The 19,416-nt window shown below is 48.4% G+C and overlaps 5 protein-coding genes across 5 annotated transcripts; 4 read left to right on the plus strand and 1 right to left on the minus strand.

Moving 5' to 3' along the window:
• The first annotated feature begins 422 nt into the window (after positions 1–422).
• BKA67DRAFT_559340 (AIG2-like family-domain-containing protein) lies at positions 423–1,895 on the plus strand. Its single transcript, XM_046102386.1, has 3 exons — positions 423–968; positions 1,041–1,048; positions 1,106–1,895. The coding sequence occupies exons 1-3, from the start codon at positions 917–919 to the stop codon at positions 1,604–1,606; spliced, it is 561 nt and encodes a 186-aa protein (XP_045959310.1). The 5' UTR covers positions 423–916; the 3' UTR covers positions 1,607–1,895.
• A 3,328-nt stretch (positions 1,896–5,223) lies between these two features.
• On the plus strand, positions 5,224–7,784 carry BKA67DRAFT_635869 (multicopper oxidase; the record flags this gene model as incomplete). Its single annotated transcript, XM_046105667.1, has 9 exons — positions 5,224–5,533; positions 5,588–5,654; positions 5,712–5,802; positions 5,860–5,903; positions 5,955–6,595; positions 6,766–6,828; positions 6,881–6,993; positions 7,052–7,243; positions 7,301–7,784. The coding sequence occupies 9 exons, from the start codon at positions 5,224–5,226 to the stop codon at positions 7,457–7,459; spliced, it is 1,680 nt and encodes a 559-aa protein (XP_045959311.1). The 3' UTR covers positions 7,460–7,784.
• Positions 7,785–10,928: 3,144 nt separating this feature from the next.
• BKA67DRAFT_224462 (uncharacterized protein) lies at positions 10,929–12,860 on the plus strand. Its single transcript, XM_046095584.1, has 2 exons — positions 10,929–10,997; positions 11,296–12,860. Exon 2 carries the CDS (start codon positions 11,406–11,408, stop codon positions 12,627–12,629), a length of 1,224 nt encoding a protein of 407 aa, XP_045959312.1. The 5' UTR covers positions 10,929–10,997; positions 11,296–11,405; the 3' UTR covers positions 12,630–12,860.
• Positions 12,838–17,509, minus strand: BKA67DRAFT_559350 (uncharacterized protein). The gene is made up of 4 exons (XM_046102387.1): positions 16,482–17,509; positions 15,123–16,422; positions 14,758–14,959; positions 12,838–14,701 (listed from the first exon to the last, which is right to left on the minus strand). The coding sequence occupies exons 1-4, from the start codon at positions 17,054–17,056 to the stop codon at positions 12,990–12,992; spliced, it is 3,789 nt and encodes a 1,262-aa protein (XP_045959313.1). The 5' UTR covers positions 17,057–17,509; the 3' UTR covers positions 12,838–12,989.
• On the plus strand, positions 17,510–19,413 carry BKA67DRAFT_559351 (nuclear protein DGCR14). The gene has a single exon (XM_046102388.1). It carries the CDS (start codon positions 17,749–17,751, stop codon positions 19,075–19,077), a length of 1,329 nt encoding a protein of 442 aa, XP_045959314.1. The 5' UTR covers positions 17,510–17,748; the 3' UTR covers positions 19,078–19,413.
• Positions 19,414–19,416: the final 3 nt, after the last annotated feature.

The raw sequence follows: 19,416 nt of genomic DNA on the forward strand, positions 1-19,416 counted from the left end.
GCGTGGGCGTTGCAGCTCAATATTCTTTTGCCGCCAGTCCCATACCGGCCTAGCGTTGTCTACTGGGCATGTTTTTCCGTTCCGAAGGCACATCTACCGGGTATACATCATGTATACAAACCACAGCATGTACGCATCCGTTGCAGATGCACGTTGTGGTTGATCCATATAGAACTAAAGTAGCCCTGTGCGCTCAGCACCTGTTTGTCCAGCCATACTTGGCGGCTCGTCGCCAGGACGGACGTCTCACTTGCCCGTTTTCTAGGGTAATGCTGACCAGAACTACTCGACAAGTTTTGATACTGTAAAAGGTTACGTGCTGTACTTGGCTACCCCGGATTCTCCACTCGGCCTTATCTTATCAGATCGATCAAGTGCTTAACCTCTCAGCTACTGTAGCTAGCCAATTGAGAGCGTTCCATCACAAACTTTCTTTCCTATTCACTCACTGTTATCTTTATTCAGCAAATCCGACCGAACGGATAGCAGCAGTAGAAACTCAGTTGTTAGAATTCCAGGGAAGCTGTTTGCCAGTGAATTGGAGGGAAACCGTTTGAGACTCCGCTGCGCTCCTGTCGTCCACTTGCGTGCAATGACTCTTGCGGTTGTTTGCCAGAAGCTGCCAGCCGCTTGTCACCCATGCTTAGGACTACTTAGATAGGAGACAAACACCGGATGCTTTTGGCTGCCATCAATTGTCCATCACTTTCTCTCGAGGTATTTAAAGGCAAGGATAATAATCTACCTCTTACTACCCACGCCCTCGCTGTCCGTAAACATTGATTCCCAACCTACGCCCAAATTTGTTTTCAGTTGTCCATCGCACCTTGACCATACAGCTATTGAACTCCGAGATCGCGGGAGTCAAATTAGAACGGCTACCCCACGAACTTGACCCCAAACCCTCGCGAACAACATGACCATCGACGTCGCATCCGACACCGCGGATGGCACTGCATTTTTCTATGGTAAGCTCGCTCTCGGTCATGCAACAGAAAAAGAAAATTCATTACTTCGAGCGGTGACTGACGTCATAACAGGCACATTGGTATTTGAGCTCTCTCAGAGGGCAACAAATCGTCCATGCGGCTAACCACCAATGCAGATGGCGCCAGAAGTATTCTTCACAGTTTGTTATCGCAATTCGCCCATAGATTCCAAATTTCTCAAGTCGCTTCATGAGTTCAAGCCTGCACTCCTCCATGGCTACTGTCGTCGGCGCGTCCGCCATGCTGACTACCCCGGCATCATTCCTGACGCTGACCACGAAGTTCGGGGCACGCTTGTCACCGGTTTGACCTCGGCCAACATCCACCATCTCGATTTCTTCGAAGGTTCAGAGTACACCCGCGAGAAAGTCAAAGTCAAGCTCCTGACCAAGGTTGGCGATGATGAGGGCCAAGGCAATGTAGAGGGTGGCGAGGTTGAGACAAACGTCTACGTCTTCAAGCATCCCGAGTATCTTGAGGAGCGCGAATGGGACTTCCACGAGTTCCGCACTCAGAAAATGAAACGATGGACCAGAGAGGATTATGGTTTTGATGACTCGGACGACTTCGCTCCCGTTCAAACTGACGTGGAAGAGAAAATGGGTGCCGCTGTCTAAGTACAACTTTCGCGAGACCGAACTGTCTGCCGATGGCAATTCATGTCCGAATGACTTGAAGATATGATGTCGCTTGAGACTATCGTTGCATCTTGGCTCTACATGTAGAAAAATGGCATGTCACACATAAGTATAGAAAAGGCTATGGCACTACTACACTCTTACTTCGATAACAATTGCTGCAATTCATGTCCCAATCACGTACTCATGTGCGCTTCACTTCTGCGTTGTTCCGCACTCAGTCAACGTGGCCCGGGCGAATAGTTTCAGTTATACTCTTAGACTCATTAATCTAACTGAACTCTTAAGATAATTACGCGATGTGTCCGAAATGCGAAGAGAGGGCACAGTCCTGTTGGAATGGCTAACGTCATATCCCCAATAATTAGTACAGGTCGAAGCAACAACTTTGTTGGCGCCGCCTACCGAACTAATAAGAACTCCAATCCTTCTCGTGACAAGCAAACTTTTCATACTTGTCGCAGCCTCTACATATCGTTATATTGAACTTCTCGGGTTGGCTTCAATTCAAGTGATAAACAAAAACGTCTGTGTGCGCTTCGATCAATTCTCGGTGGTGCTACGAATACGCTGTATCGTTGGATATTGTACCGAGGTAAAATGATGAGGCACTATTGATATAAACCTTGAAGGCATAACATAGACCTAGTTTGCGATTCATGTCAATCGCGCCACGATTGTGCGATGGTCCCAGCTCTTCTGGTACGCTTCTGCTGCTGATCTATACTTTGGTATTATTTCCAGGTATTGTCAATATATCAAGCAAATTCAAGCCAAAAACAACCAAACTAGCTTGGTATCCTTTACAGTCACTACTGAGGGAGCACATCAAGTGTGACGATTGACGATTGACAATTGGCGTTCACGGGTCGTCGATCGTGACCTTCACAGCCGCCATGATTGCAGCTTTTGTTGATTGAACGAACTGAATTTCATATTTCTTTATCCTGTTCGAAGAACGATAAGGCGTAAATGCGGGACTGGCCATCATTATCTATCTATATGGACCACAATCCCGACGGCCCATTTGATAAGGTACCCGGTTTTATGTGCCTGCGGGTACGATTATGCAGAGTCGTAACATCGTAGTCTAGACAACCAAAGTTCTCAAAAAAAAAAATTTATTCAACCCTTAATACGCACCATTTGCGATTAGTAGCAGATGATCTGTTTTTGCAGGGCTGTTGTAGCAGTACGAAGATACTCTCCTACAAGCCACACTAAGAAACTGTTCAGACAATGCCCGTAATACTCTCCATTCCTTGCCTCGGAAACGTCAAGTCCATATATTAATCTGTTCACTTCTATTCTGCATTGCGCATGAAATAAAGCTGGTACCGAAAAAGTCTTGTATATTTCCCATGCGTGTTTGGGATCATTACACTGTGGATATGGTAGAATCATGATAGAAGACGATCCTCTCGACATACCAGAATCAAAAGCCGCGATGTGCGAAAACTTGTGGGTGTGACAAGCTCGTGATCAGGCGCCCGGTGCGCGCTCCGGCTAAGCGAACATCTGACCATTGCTCTTATGCCAGGTTTACAGCGTTGCGCACGAATGAGGTGTCCCGCCGAGAACGAGATACGGAGATCATGATGAAGCTGCATGTGGCCTGCAAGATACGCTGTCTCATCCTTGGTCGCTTCACCTGAGACTTGGGTGCCAAGGCACACGACTTCAAGTATGCTTGAATGCAATAAGCATCTGATCCATGGGACTAACCCCCGCGGCATTTCAAGGTTAAAACAAACATTACTGGAAAGACATGGATATATTCGTAGGAAATACAGGATCAACTTGCAGAACAACTGCAGGTACAGCGGTTCGTGTTCCTTTTCTGGAAGGGTGATGACGCGGCCAATAGCGCGACTATTGACCGCTCGGCCGAGCCCGATTGGCTGCACTCGCCGAATTAGACGCAAGCTGTATACCCATGAATATTAGTCATCCGAGTTCCGGGGACTAGGCCGCGAAGCGGATAGTACAATAATAGACTTTGCAGAGGACGCGCTGTCTCGTTAATCTGGTAGCCTTTCCGAGTTGACGAAACCCGTCTCAATGCTCAATATCACTTGTGCCCGAAACAGCATTACTCACAGGAGCCGCATTGGATCTGTTGAGCTGAAGAGTAACGTCGTTGCCGTAAGTTTTAGGTTAACAACGCACGGCTGCAATGCTTCTTACAAGAGCCTCGTCTTGGCTTACCCGTTCCATGGTAAAGTGGTCCGCAGCGTTTACCTACTATGTACAGATGGTACCCACTCGTGGTGTCATGGGGCTCGGTACATGTCCTTTAAAATAACAGGGCCCGCAACCTATTAGGCAAGTCTCAACTTCTCATTATCTGACATATCATGCGAGTTTGCAGTCAATTGCTGACTCGTTTACCGGGCTATGCGTTAACAAAATAAAACATGTGCCGGCCCAAAGTTGACCAACCCAGGTTACTAACAGAATACGAGGCTCCAGCCATCTGGGCATGGCTGCCATCGGGTTTCATTGCTTGTCCATGCTGCTGAGATCCAGCATCTTCAACTAGTCTACGGGCTGCATGCAAGTAAGAGGGTCTCTTTGGTTATAGCGTTATGGCCACGCCTCTTTGATATACCAAGCGAACAAACGATAAGCTGTGGTAGTATTTTTGGCGCTTGGCACATCGCATGGTTACATCTCAGGCATTCCCAATGGAACTCTAATTCGGGACTTGTGTATGGCGCTCGCTTGCGGCTCTTATTCAATATTGACGATCTACCCCGGGCTTTATGTGAAGCCATTTCCTTTTCGAGTTTAGCTATGCTATACCAGATTACGAGGTGGTCCACACGATTTCTTCGCCAAAGTCTCGATACTGTTTCCAGAAGCGTTGAGTTGCTTCTACATTGAGCTGATGTAGTGCTAGCAGCGGGTAACTTGCATTTCCTAAGCAAATTAATAGTCATTCCTTAATCACCACCTTCGACGTAAGTGGACGAATGCTGCAGGTTTTTAGATGTGTCAATAATCTGCGGGACTTTGACGAATATTGGTGTCTGATTTCATCCTCCCCACTGTATTCCCTTATCAACATGGGCTGACAACCTACGCGCAATGTCTCACCACTCAATGAAAGTCTTCGAGTCCACCGGCCCCGTCAGGCCGAGTTATTGCAAAAGACGGGGATAAACGACCAATTGCAGATCGAGGCCGCCGCGCAAGCTATCGGATCTGCCTGCAAGGCTAGGCACACTATGTTCAACTCACGATACATCTGTGCACCGCTCACACTGAACAACCCCGGCACGAGCTTGCAGGAGAGACTTGGCACCTAGACGCCCAATGCAGACCGCGTCATCAATATGGCCTTCATGGTATTATGAAGGCGGTATGACTGCGTTCGTGATATCACGAGCGTTGCGGACATACGACGACGATCTCGGACGCCGACAACATGTGAATTCCGTTTCCGGACGAATAAGCCGAGAACTATATAAGAGAGCAGTCCTTCTGGCAGGAGAACGGAATCAGGTTCATTAAACAGCAATCGACCCAGGAGCTCCCTCTCTGTCCACTATTCATCCTCTCGTTCTTTGACAGTCCAGTTCGATCACTGCAGAATGCATCGAACGGCCATTCTTTCGAGCCTTTGTGCTTTTTTCTCGACTGTCGTTCTCGGCACTCCTGCTACGTATGTCTCGCCTCGCCAGACGTGTGAGTTTGACTCGGCCAACAACCCTAGCTGCTGGGGAGAATACTCCCTGTCCACCAATTGGTATGATGAAGCACCGGACACTGGTGTTGTAAGGGAGTTTTGGTGGGAGATCACTGAGACTACTCTGGCTCCTGATGGCTTCGCCCGCCCAGTTCAGACTATCAACGGAACGATTCCCGGACCCCAAATCACTGCTGATTGGGGCGATACTATCGGTGATTAGCTGAAATTATTCACACTTGTAACAGCTTGATGCTAACAGCATACAGTTGTCCATGTGAAAAACTCCGTCTCCAACAACGGATCAAGCATCCACTGGCATGGTATCAGGCAGATGTAGGATACCTACCACAATGTCGTGACTGGATGAGTGCTCACCGACTTCTTATTTAGGGGTTCAAACCTTTTTGACGGTGTTTCCGGTATTACCCAATGTCCCACTGCTCCTGGTGACTCTTTTACATACACTTGGAAGGCCACGCAGGCAAGTCCATGTCAAGATCACTTACTAAATTAGTACACTATTAACATGAGGCTACAGTACGGTTCAACCTGGTATCACTCGCATTTTAGTTTGCAAGCTTGGTAAAGAACACCCAATTTTGCGAAGACTCGAGCCCTGCTGACAATAGAAAGGAATGGTGTTTTTGGCGGTGTCGTCATTAATGGTCCAGCATCTGCCCCTTACGATGTGGACAAGGGTACTTTGCTGCTCTCTGACTGGTACCACAAGACTGCCGATGCTCTCTACCAGCAAGCTCAAACCGCTGGTCCGCCGCCTGCTCAGAACGGTCTGATCAATGGAACTAACACCTGGACTGATGGGGGTGGTTCCAAGTTCCAGACTTCGGTCACTGCCGGCTCTCGTACTCTTCTTCGCCTGGTCAACACTGCCCTGGATACGCACTTCAGATTCAGTATCGACAACCACACCCTGACCGTTATTGCTGCTGATCTTGTCCCCGTCACACCATACACTGCTGAGACTGTGAGCGTTGGCATTGGTCAACGATACGATGTTATTGTTGAAGCCAACCAAGCTCCCGGTAACTACTGGCTGAGATCTATTCCCCAAACCTCATGTTCGAGCACCAATGAGAATACTCTGGATATTACCGGAATCTTCAACTATGACAGTGTTGATGTTGACACGCCCACCACCACTGGCTGGACTTATGTTGATAGCTGCAACGATGAGACTGCCAACCTTGTTCCTTTTGTTGCACTAGACGCGGCAACAGGTGGCCTGGAGAAGGATTTCGAAATTGGTATTGCAGGTCAGTATTCAAAGCCATCAGAGCTTTTTTTTTTTTTCCCTCTTCTCCCGTCTGCCTCGTTGAAGCTTGCCCGAGACTAGCCATTTGAAGGCTCAACACAACATGAAATGTTCAAGCATAATCCCCGGTCTTCCGATACAAGAAATAACTAACCTGTGTGGCTGACGCAGTCAACGGTGTATTCCGCTGGACAATCAATGAACAACAGTTTTACACGCATTGGGAATACCCAAGTAAGTGAAACCCTGAACGTCCAGACTACGAGCGAAGCTAACATTCAAACAGCTCTACTACAGGTTACCGATAGCAACAGCACCTGGGCCGCTGAGCAGCAAATCAACACCTTCGACGAGACCAATGAATGGGTCTACTTTGTGATTGAATCCCAAGTCGGCATCGTAAGTCGTTTTCTATGGCAATGACGTGGTGGTTGTGTGCGCGCTGACCAGACCGAAGACGCACCCAATCCACCTTCACGGCCACGACTTCTATGTCCTTGGCCAGGCGGCAGCAGCCACTTATACGGGCAGCGATCAGCTGAACTTCATCAACCCACCTCGCAGAGACGTTGCTATGCTACCGGCTGCTGGGTATCTTGTGATGGGTTTCCAGACTGATAACCCCGGTGTCTGGCTACTTCACTGTCACGTAAGAGTCTTCATCTTTGGAAATTCAACCTGCACAGTACACTAACAGTGAATTCAGATTGGTTGGCACACTGTTGAAGGCCTGGCACTCCAGCTCGTTGAGCGCGAGTCCGAGATTGCACCACTCATCGACACCAGTATTTTGCAAGAAGGGTGCTCCAACTGGGTTGACTATGCTACTGAGAGCGAGAAGATCCAGGACGACACTGGTATCTAAGAAATGCGACGCATTGCTGTAAGGCTTACAGTTGCTTCGCGACTCATCACAACACACGGAGTGGTGAACGCTTTTCTTTCGTCAGACTCTCAACGATTTGATGCTCTTCTGTTCTTTTCTTCTTCTTTTTTTTCTTTTTTCTTTTTTCGTCGCCCTCTTGATCTGTGCGACTGGTGGCTGTTGTTATGTGGGCGATCAATTTGTGACATGATTGTCATGATCATCATGCTTCTTGTGGATATTTTTGGGGTTTAATTTTATTACTGTTCATAGGTCTCTAATCATGTACATACTTTCGCATAATACAATGTCATTGTCTTTCGCCGTCTTCAAACACCAGCATGCGTATATATATTGGATTGCAGCTGTTGAATGAACTTACCTGATTGACAAATTCAGCGTTTAGCTTGATTCTGCCAAAACCTGGAGGAGGATTCACGCACACGGCTTGTCGTACGCCTTGTGACAACTCATACACTGAGCTCGGCTGCCTCAGATTAGAGCACACGAGAACGGATTGTCGAGCCCAGAAGCATCACATGCCTGTCCCCTTCTGAAGCTTTGTCCAGATAATGCTCAGCTCGAAGCTATTTAGGGGCCCCCCAGATGGGTTGTCAAGTGCCGGTGTAGACTCCACGATTAACTACAGCGCGGCATTGACTGTGGCGAGAACTTATACAAAGCTTGTGATGAATTACGAAGCCGCTTCGAAAATGCCTTGAATAATCATGTGAATTCGACCGTGCCACGCGCGAATTCGTGGCCTCAACGGACCAGCTGCCCGTTAATGTTGCCAAGATTCATGCAAAGATTTCGTCCGAACTTCCCCCTTGGAAACCCGAAATTCAGCTCTCTTCATCAGATTGACCCCTTGCCGATCCACCAAAGGCCCGGCGTCGATCCTCTGGGATTAATTCCCGAATATCCCTGTAGCTCCGCCTCGGCCCTTGCAAGAAAAGCAAGCCAGGGTTCTTACCGGATTTCACACGTTTCTGCGCCACTCTCCCTTCATGTCTATCATTCAACGATAAAACTCGGCTTCAATTTTGTAACCACGTCACGCAGCAAAAACCACGCTGTGACTATCATATCTTGACCAGAAACATTACGGCCCTGTTTGCTAGGCTACGGCGGGTGGATGCTGCAAGTGCTTTGCCAGATCACGCAATCTTGCTCAACATGATCTAGTGTCACGGCTGCACAGGGCCGTATGATGCATTGCTGATGGCGCAGGGGAAACCCCCGGAAGGGAGACGATTATGAAGTATGGTTTTTAAGACTCATCTTTCTCCACTGACAGCTATAATGACCCGTGGGTAAGGGCTGGAGCGATGAATTAGGCATAGCGAAACAAACGCTTGCTTGTGAGGCTTAATGGTGGCTGAGGCCTTCTCTAACCTAGTCTAGGTTGTTCTCGCTTCTACAATTTGACTGGAGATTTTGGCGTGCATCTTGTATGATCGAGAGGCAAGCGATCCAATACGGGCAATCCACGAACAGCCGAACGATTGCTAGATTAGCGTCTACACTTATGGGCACTAGATTTTTCAAGTACGAGGGATCTACAATTGCACAGGCTGGAACTTGCCCGTACGTCTGTCCAGCCGTGCTTTTTGCTCAGGTCCCTCACCCATGAAGCAGCGATGCAGCATACTCGATTAGTTAATCGAGGATAGTGACGCATACGTGCAGCTCCGTAGGCGAATTGTTCCGCACGACGGTCTGTGCTTCGTCTCCCGCTGACAGATGTGCAGCCTCAATGGTGGTTATTTTATCCTCAACTCCACGTTAACCAGTCAGGCCAGATTGATGTATTCATCACGAGAGTCAGGAGTTTTGGATTTGGCAGAATGCGATGGGATCTCGCAAATGTGAACGGTCAGCACAGCTCGTGAAACTGGGCTGTGTTTCACCATTGGACGGAGTTCTCCAGTAGGCTTCTGTTAGTCTGTACCCCACATGCTGACAACGAGATCTCGTTCGCTGAGGGGGCCCTGTCTTTGCCATTTCAGGGGTATTGCCAGGGGTCAACGATGCCCTGTAAAAATGCAAGATGCCCCTGTGGAGATGCACATGGCGTGGTCTAAACCCAGGCGAGAGGTTGTGAGGGCTCCCTCGGTACTAAAAAAAAAAAAAGTCAATCTGACTGATCCCATCGTGAAAGGCTGAGAAGTGCCCAGTTCCACACGGGAATCCGTCTCAAGTAGCAAAACGCCTCAGCGGTTCAGTTATTCATCGCAGGAGATTGGCTGGCTCACGATTTTGCCCCTGACAAGGTTTCTTCTGGCGCCGCTTGCGTTCCCCTCAAGAAACAGCGACGACAATAAGAAGTAATGTCATCAATTTCTCGACATCCTTCCAGAAATTCTATGGGCTACCAAATATGCGGCCGAGTGGCCAGGTACAGTGTCTGCAGCGTTACCCGGAAACTTGGGTCACTGCGACCTCATTGGCGGCCTTCATTGGCTGAAAAAGGCAATTGTCACTCATACTCCTTATGTAAAACCCACTCTATATGTGAACTCAGCAGCGACGAAAAGACTATGAAAACCGGTAGATCGTGGCCAATGTTTCTGCCCATATTGCGGTACTTGTTTGCACCTGGGCATATACCATTCTTTGAGACACGTTCTCCGGGGTATGCTCATGAGCGGTCAAGGCGTTGCTACTGTGGGTAGCCTCTCAAGTCCTCTCTATTACACAGGACTTCTTCATCGCTCAATACGCATCTCGAAACACCTTCTGGTAGTGGTATAATTGAAGCTAACAATCTATTGGCAAGCCTTCCAAGCCAGACGGCGCCTGCAAACGAATCTTGCACTCATATCCAGTCAAGGAGGAATGTTTAGTTCATCTCGTGCCAAGACGAAACAAGCTATAGTAAGCCAATCAAGACACAGATCCAGATGCCCTTTCCGGACCCCTGTCTCTCCAACGCAACCCTCCGTCGATCTCCACAGGCTTTGAAACCGACCGGACCATGATTATGGCTGAGCTCAACTGGTCTATGGACAACTTCGGCTCACGATGCCTGTTCTGTGTGGGTTCAGACTTACGCTGGTCTCCGTGACCAAGTGGACATCAGCGCTGTCAGTCTGAGGAATGAAAGGGTGTCCATGTTCTACCCCGTTTTCCTAGTATCCAATCAACCTAAAAGTAGCTCGCGTTCCTGCATCATGGCTTTCCTTCGCGTTGATCTAGACTCCATCAAGTCGTATTTGCTAGGTTATTGGGCAGCTTGCGCTCTATTTGTCGCCTTCCATTCTTTTCGCCTCCATAGAGACGTATAAGTCGTTCGTTTCGTCCTACCGTCTACCTTCATTTCGGCTCTCTCACTCAGCAGCAGCACAATCTTCCGCAGCGACACCTTCAGGTCTTTCCTTCACTCCTTTCGAGGCTAGGCCCCTTATCTTCAACTTCTGTTTTTCAACGCAAAACCCGCCTGGAGCATTACTTTCCCTTGAGAGCTTTCTCAACGTGTCGAACTATATCAGTCATATTCGCTATTGTTATCTTGACGATACAAAGCGATATCTCGGTAAGTTCTTTCAGAAACTTTTACGTGCCCTGGGATTACCTCTATCCATATACAAACAAATGGTCCTGCCTCATGACGCGGCTTTGTCCATGGTTTCTTCGACTAGACAATAGTCTCGTTATGTCAATCATTGTCAAACCGTCAAAACATTCTCGTAGCATCTGCTCGAGGCTTTATGACGTCTCGACTAGTACAAGACAAGGTGCCTTTGTAATATAGATAGCAAAGAGAACCAGGTCTCGGGCTATAAATCAGGACCTTGAAAGTCGTGGCTAACTGATTTATGTTATTTGTACAGATCAACATAACATACAACAAATAAGCAACTTGCTTGAGCACAGAAGCTATACAATCATTTTCAGAATATCATATTCGTCTGGCACGAATTATAGACTCGATCATTTCAAGATGTTCAACGCAAAGACTATTGTCGCAGCCACTGCCCTCCTCGCCGCTTCTGCTGTTGAGGCCCACATGCAACTAGTCAGTCCTCAAGGACATACATTTCTCACCACCGATGGTCAGAACAGCCCCGGTCGTCCCCTAGATGCGACCGGCAGCGATTTCCCCTGCCGCAACCCAAGCCTAGGCTTGGCTTGGTCCGGTCCAACCAACTCCTACGCCCTCGGCTCTAAGCAACAACTCGCCCTAAAGGGATCAGCTGTCCATGGTGGTGGTTCGTGTCAACTGAGCATCTCCTACGATACAGCCCCGACCAAGGACAGCGTGTTCAAGGTTATCCATACAGTCCAGGGTGGTTGCCCAGCCCGCAGCACTACAGGCAACCTTGGTAACGATGCCGAGATGACAGATCCCTTCACTTACGACTATACCATCCCATCAGACATCCCTGCCGGAAATGCCACAATTGCTTGGTCCTGGATTAACAGAGTTGGAAACCGAGAGTTCTACATGAACTGTGGAGTTTTGGAATTGACTGGTACCAGCGGTGACAAGGCCAACTTCGACAAACTTCCCGATCTATTTGTCGCCAACATCGACGGCGTCAGTGCTGGCTGCAGCACTAGCCCCAGTGGTGCACAGGGTGATACTTCATCAGACTTCGACCCAGTCATTCCTAACGCCGGCGACTCAGTAGAGGACAACCTCAGCCTTGCAGTCGCCGGCGGATGGGGAACCAGAGTCTTCGGTGCCACCTGTGCTTCCGCAGCTTCGGGCTACACCGCAACGACTGGTTCAGGCTCGGGGGCTACCTCTGTTGCCGCTTCCGCGACCAGTACAGCAGTCACCACCTCAGCTGCTGTTTCAGTCACTGCTTCGGTCACTGCTTCGGTGCCCGGTGGTGTCTTCATCACCAAGACGACTCAGGCTGCTACTACCGTCGCGCCTGTCACTTCAGCCACTTCTGTCATCAGCTCCGTACCAGCCACCTCTGCCACCGCTTCGGCTGGAAGTGGAAGTGCGAGCGGACAAACTAAGTCGGGAAGCTGTACTACGGAAGGCATGTTTTCATGCTCCTCTGATGGCAAGAGCTTCCAACAGTGCGCTAGTGGTTCTTGGTCCGCTGTCACCCAAATGGCTGCCGGCACTGTCTGCACCCCAGGTGACTCAACAGACATGAAGATCGCGGCAGCCGGCCGTAGAATGGCCATGAGAGCGCTCAAGGCATAGAGCGAGACTTTCGTATAGTCGATTCTTTGACACGAAATCATGTTGGATACTCGGGCGACATCATGGGGCTGGCGTTTTTTGGTGATACCATACTTCATTCATTCTTAACCTGTACATATTTATTTATCTTGGCGTGAGGACTGGTGTAACAACTTGTTGGATATAGCAACCAATTGACAGTCGTTCAATCAACAGTTTCATTCTGTTCTCGTCTTGGTGATTAAAGCAGCCCACTGCGACTACACTCTAACACGGGGCAAGAAAGAAAATGAGTTTTCAAAGTGTTCACGGTGAGGCGCTTGATAAGCCAAAATTCTGATCGCATGTAATTTTGACTTATATAGAGCTTTGGAACATATCTCAAACCCAGTCTGGTAAGTCAGGGCCATCCTTCCTAAACGGACTGCGTTTGTTCCGTATGTCTAGTGGCAGCACGTACGGGTCTAATTCAATACCCACGTGGGGCTCACCATCCTGCCCGATGAACTTCCCAAATGTAAAGGTTTGTGTCTGATTGACTCCCTCGGTAGTCATTTCGTCAGGTTCTGTATATTCTTTGACGGCCCGGCTGGCAGCGACATAACCCAAGATAGATCCAATTGTCGAGGGCAATCTGGGCAGGATAACACCTAACCCCCTAGTATACACAACCAATACCATGGTTATATTGATGCCCAAGATTGCGAGACTTACAGACAGTGCCCAATCCGACATGAAAATGCGGGTTTCTGTTCGGACGAGAAACCCATCAACGAATGTCTCGTCATTCGTAGCATTGAAAAAATCCGGGTTTAACCCGAATAAAACCGCAACTATTTCCTGCATAATCGTCTCGAATGCCGGGAGTACAGCATTAGGATCCGGCAATTGTAGCTCTGGGTCAATGAGGGACGTCGTGTTCAGGTATAGCTTGAGGAAGCTATTCATCCAATCTCCGGCATTTGTAGTATTCTGCCATTTATTCCTTTGAGCGCCGGTGAGTGGATCGAGCTCCGTACCCACGATTTTCGATGTGTTTGTACCAGATAAGAAGATGTCATTGAGAGCGCCGACTCTCCTTTGTTCCACGACATAACCTTTACTATCCACCGTTACCTCGTAAGATCCCGTACGGACGACAGGCACGCATTGTAAAAACATGGACTGAGGTTGTTCCTGTATGTCGCCATTCGAGGTGGCATTCACGTGGAGCCACCCAGCAAATAGCCTCTGTTGACACCAGTCGACATGTTTGGGATTATCATCCAATGAGGACATCCTCATATATATCTCCAACGAAGATTGACCTATCGGCGCCCCATTGTATACATCCGGTATTATATCATCGTGACTATCAGAGACTGTTGAGTTGTACTTGAAAACCCCGATACCGCACTGTATTGATGAGTTGTCTTCATTGATCGTGTAAACGGACATCTGCTGATGCGTCGAGTTAAAAACTGAGTGAACATAAGTCCCGGACGTGCTATTGGCTGATAAAACGGAACATCGTGGCTCAATTGTAATTCCTGTTGTGTTTGCCTTCAATCGATCTGATGACAGAGCTGTTTTCGTAGTATCAGTAAAGGGAAGAAAATACGCCTCGGGGCTAGTCCAAGGAGGCAGCGCTGTGTGTGCTGATAAATTGCTCAGCACGACTTGTAAGTTGTCGCTATACCCGACAAGGGATGTGCCTCTATCTTTTACAACTGTCTTTCGTGTGGTTGATAGGGAACGCTGTAGCTGGTATCGGTTATCGTATTCCATTTCCACTACTGTCTCTTCAAATACACCACTGAGCCCAACGGCAAGAACGTTTGCAAGTAAAGCGACAGTGCAGACCGAGGACAAAAAGTAATGGGACGATTTGATACTTCGCAATGCATTGAGCTGAGGCATCAGACTGGTGTACTTTGCCTCGATAGAGTGCTTAGCGATTGAATTGCCTTTCTGTAACGATCTGAAAGGTTGCACTAAGCAATAAACGCGGTTGATCAGAACCCAAACTGGCTCCAAGAACGTTGCGAAGACCGTAGGAATATAATTTTCAAGCAGTTGCAGAACTTCAAAATTCTCGGAAGGCCGTGGGAGTCCTAGAGCCGAGCGTTTGTCAGCAATAACAATGACGACTATATGTTTACGTACTGACCTCCTAACTTAATCTCTTGGTACTTGAGATAGGCGAGTATCGTAGTACCCGCGAATAATAGAGAAATGACCAAAACTCCTATCCTGATACGGAGTATCATAGGCTGTATAGGCACTGCTTGCGTGATGCCCCCCTGTTGTTGAATTACCCCCCCGCGCGACGTCACTGGCTGGTTGTTTTCCGAAATGCATGACAAGCTTGTCTAAGTGGAATAAATTAGCATTTCCGTTTCCTCATTTCAAATGAAGTATCCTCGAATGACGCACGAGGTTCCTTCTTTGGGGGTTGGACCTCCTTTGAACTGTCGTGAAAACTCCAGGAATAGTGAAAGAAACCGAAGGCCCCTATTTCCCCATCATACTCACAATAGTGTTGTCATATTCTGTTTTGAATTGCATGGGCTCGAATGCTTTTATTAGATCTTCGTCATTCATTTGATCCATCCGAGAGAATTGAGCGGTTAAAGCAGAGTTCCGTTGCGCAATTTTCATTACTTTGGCAAGCGTTGAAGGATCTTCCGAAAGCTTCGTTTGCATCTTGCGGCAATGAAGCCATGTCAAGCCGACTAGTGTTGCAGTTACAACTAACAGTATTTCAACAACTGCGGAAATAGGTCTACTGACCAGGATGCCGTGAACGGTATAAGTGATCGTGCCTGGCTGAGTGCCAGAGCCATTCGAAAGTAGCTTCGCTACAGCCACAGAGAACATGGCTTTCTGTGCTGCAGAACAGGCGTCTATGAGAGCAGCGGAATCTAACAATTCCTCTCCAGTATAGTTACGGGAGCCGATCACTAATCCAGACATAGCTTGAATCGGCCAAGATATCCGTTCGTCGCGACGCTTGACCTGATAATAAGGTTCAATGTTCTCCGAGTCAGTAATATCCCTTGGTAGATCGACAGAGGGAACACCAGTGCCAATCAGATACTCGAATGCTGTTCTATTAAACTCATCGTCGGACAGCACAAGCTTAGGTCCTTGCGATGTTATCATCGAGAAATCTGGCTTCAGAGTTTCCTGGGAGATAGATACCGTAATATTGCGTTTGTAGTATGTTGGTTCGCAGAACAGTGCATTTATCTTAGCATCTTTTGGAGTGCCTCCGGTTGTTGAATTGAAAGCATTGACAGCAAAGAACTGATGCTTGAAATTCGAACCACATGTTTTGCTCCCAAGCGAGAAGTCTACCAGCGCATTGTCATAATAGCCAATATACCGGTTAGTAATCATATTAAGCGTTCCTTCCATGGACACAGCGAAGGAGCGAGACACAGAGCATCCTTGCCCATTATCCCAAGTAAGATTTCCCTCGATAGCTGGCCAGCAATTCAACTCCGTTGTCAGTTGCCACGTCCAGCCTGTCGCACTGATGTTTGTTCCACCATCTGGGCTCTGTATTGCATGGATCGGAAGTGTGGCCGAGTCTGCTGTGGTAGAAGATGGATATATCTGACTTAACCATGTAGTAGCGAAAGCGCCGTTGAATATAGAAACATCCATGACCGCCGCTTGCTGCCGGATAGGAATGAGCATCTCTGGATATGAAATAGTTGCTGAGTGGGTTAAAGTTGTAGAGCCAGGGCCAAAAATTGAGCTTTGCAGCGGTGTGATAGCCCAAAAGATGATCATCATAACGGTCCCGGCGTAGAAAACAGGCCAGTGACTTCAATGTATTAGTAGATTATCCTCAATTGAACCATTAGGTAGTATGACTATGCTTACCGTCGTCTTGCGGCCGTGAAAGGCACAAAGGCCACAAAGTCAAAAGCGTAGTCCAGGAGCAAGGAGTTTGTAGCCGTCGTTCCTTCAGATTTCGCCAGTTCAACCCATGGCTGTATTCGTTTGAGGTCTAGGTCGACACACGCAAAGAAAAAGCCGTATAGAACAGCAGCAACTGTGGGTAGATATAAGGCTGCGAGCCTAGCGAGATCGGATATATCGTCGACGGATGATGAACGAGCAAGAGCGCCATACCTCTGGCCCTTTTGCGCAAGGATCTCTAGCGTGATGGCCAACCCAAGTGAGAAAACTATAAAACCAATCAGAGCGGGGGAGCGTATTCTCCATGGTTTCCAGTTATGCTCCTTTGAAATGGTGTATTGTGGCTCTCTGCTCCCTTTTCGCCCATGACGAGTGTTTTCAAGCCCACTCAATCCTATCCGATCGTTGAGGTCGAGTGATTCGTATTGGGGAGGGCTTGCCGCCACATCGTTTTGAAGTCGTGCCGGGTCGTGCTGAATGCCAAGTTGTGAACTATTTATGTTGCTAGCCGAATGATCTGAATGGGAACAGTTCATCTTCAGCAGAACAATCAAGACCGAGAAGAAAAGAAATGAAACGAAACGAAAGGGAAAATAGGACGAGCCCAACTCGCTATTATAACCTGAGACCGACTCTTTGCTTCTTCACGATAAGCGAAATAATTATAGGAAAAGTTGGAGAAAGATCCAAGAGGGAACCGAGACTCGGGATAAGGAACAATTCTATTATCCATATAGGAACTTTACCAAATCACCAACACAATCTGGTACACTCCCCTGCCAATACCTAAGCGCGGGCGCGTATGCACTTCGAACAGGCCCATGAAGATTTCGTCGGCCTTAAGCCGTGACCAGAACCAGAAAAATACACCTGAACGGATACATCACGACTTAAGACAGGGAAATGATTTATATAAATGTCTAAGATTCAATTAATATGGAGAAAATGGAGAAGTACGCTTGAGACATCAAATATATACGAACTCAAGATGTTGGAAGACGAATACCCCAAGAAGACGCAACCTGAATATCGGTTGCCGGCTTCGAATAGTCAGTGTCTAGCTGGCGACCATGCGGCGCTTAAAGACCCCACCTGCTGCCTAGCTGCATAGTAGCCCCACCATTGCCTTCAATTATTGTCCGTGACGCCAGGAATAGCACCCTCGAGACACCTTGAATTTTGTTATCCACCAACATTGAGCACGTCCAACGCCATCACCATCGTCATCATGGAGTCGCAAGGCGCGCAGTCCTCTGCGCTCGTACGCAAGAGGACCGATCTGGAGCTCATGCCTCCACCACCACCAACAAAACGGATCAAGCGCCCCAAGAAGGTGCTCGACGAAGACACATACACGGATGCCTTGTCACAGATCATCGCCCGGGACTTCTTTCCCGGACTGCTCGAAAGCGAGACGCAACAAGAATATCTAGACGCAGTAGAGTCAAAAGACCAAGCATGGATCAATAGCGCAGGCAGGCGTCTACACCAAGTTATGACTCCGGGGCGGCAGAGGGCCAGAAAAGGTACATCATTACCACCGGGCGCGCAAACGCCGAGAGGCTTTGTTGGCGATACACCACTATCTGTTTTTGGAGAGTCGACGGTTTCGGTGGCACCTGAGAAGGCGAATGTTGATATGAACATGAGCCTCGGAGCTTTCCAATCGAAATACACCAGCGAAGATAACGAGAGCTTCTACAAATTACTCGACAAACAGAACAGCAAGCGAGCGGAGAAATATGCCTGGCTATGGACAGGAAACAAGCTGCCGTCAAAAATGCAATTGAAACAAAAGCAGATTGAAGCAAAACTATCGGAAACCAGAAGCCTGACGGATGATGGCTGGAAGAAGGACCGATTAGCCATTAAAGATAAAGACGAAAGACCAGCGCAGCCTGATAGCTGGAAGGTTATGCCAAACAACGCTTTCATGTTCGCGCCAGATGGGGTCGAAGACTCCCTGGAGACGGTCGCGCAGAGAGCAGAAGCCAGTTCCAAAGCAGCGCCGAAGGCTGTCGACTATCAGAATACCAGATTGCCGCCGCTGAAGATTGGCGACGATGAGTCAGATCCAGGGTCGCCATCGCTGTTAGCCGTCAGGGATGCTATAGCAGGGAAGAGGACCGGCACCGTCGCAAGCTCGAGCATGGTCGGCAGTGAGACACCTAGGGTCAACGGCTATGCGTTTGTAGACGACGAAGAACCTGAGTACGAAGCACCAAGAGCGCCCCAAATCGATCTTGGACCGGGAGATGCCTCACCAAATCCGTTCAACATCAAGGAGCAGAGCAGCAGAGAATCCCTCCACCATCGAATGGTAGATAAAATATCGCAATCCAAGAGGACGTCGCAGAAGGCCGGCATGACTGGCAAGGTCGACAGCACCCCTGTGCCCAAGTTTCCGAGTAGTCCCCGGGTGGGAGGTGGACTTACGCCGGCAGCCCAAAGGCTCTGGGGTAAGATAGGCGGAAGTGGTGGCATGACACCGCAGACGCCATTTGGACAGCCGACTCCGGCACGAAAGGTGTCGAAGTTGAGGCAAGTTACGAAATAAAGAAGTGCTAGACACTCACGAGATATGATAGATTGATACCCCAAAGAAGCCATAGATTGAAACTCACAGTTCATAAGGTAAAACGTTTCTAAATGTCGTGATAAATTTTGGAAAAGTTGGGCATGTCCCGTGGTTTCTTGACCATGGAGAAAGTCCTCTAATGACTGTAGCACGTTGCAGCCATAATCGTGTCCGAGGAACGCATGTCACAATGCACAACATTCGAGGATTTCGGCATGATTGCAAATGAAGATCCGACTTATTCTTTCAACTTTGTATTATGTTATCAAAGCTAGTCATAGAAGCTATAGTGGTACCAATAACAACAGTGGTGGGGTC

The sequence above is a fragment of the Truncatella angustata genome (assembly GCF_020726525.1).
Source record: "Truncatella angustata strain MPI-SDFR-AT-0073 chromosome Unknown BKA67scaffold_3, whole genome shotgun sequence".
Classification (NCBI taxonomy): domain Eukaryota; kingdom Fungi; phylum Ascomycota; class Sordariomycetes; order Amphisphaeriales; family Sporocadaceae; genus Truncatella; species Truncatella angustata.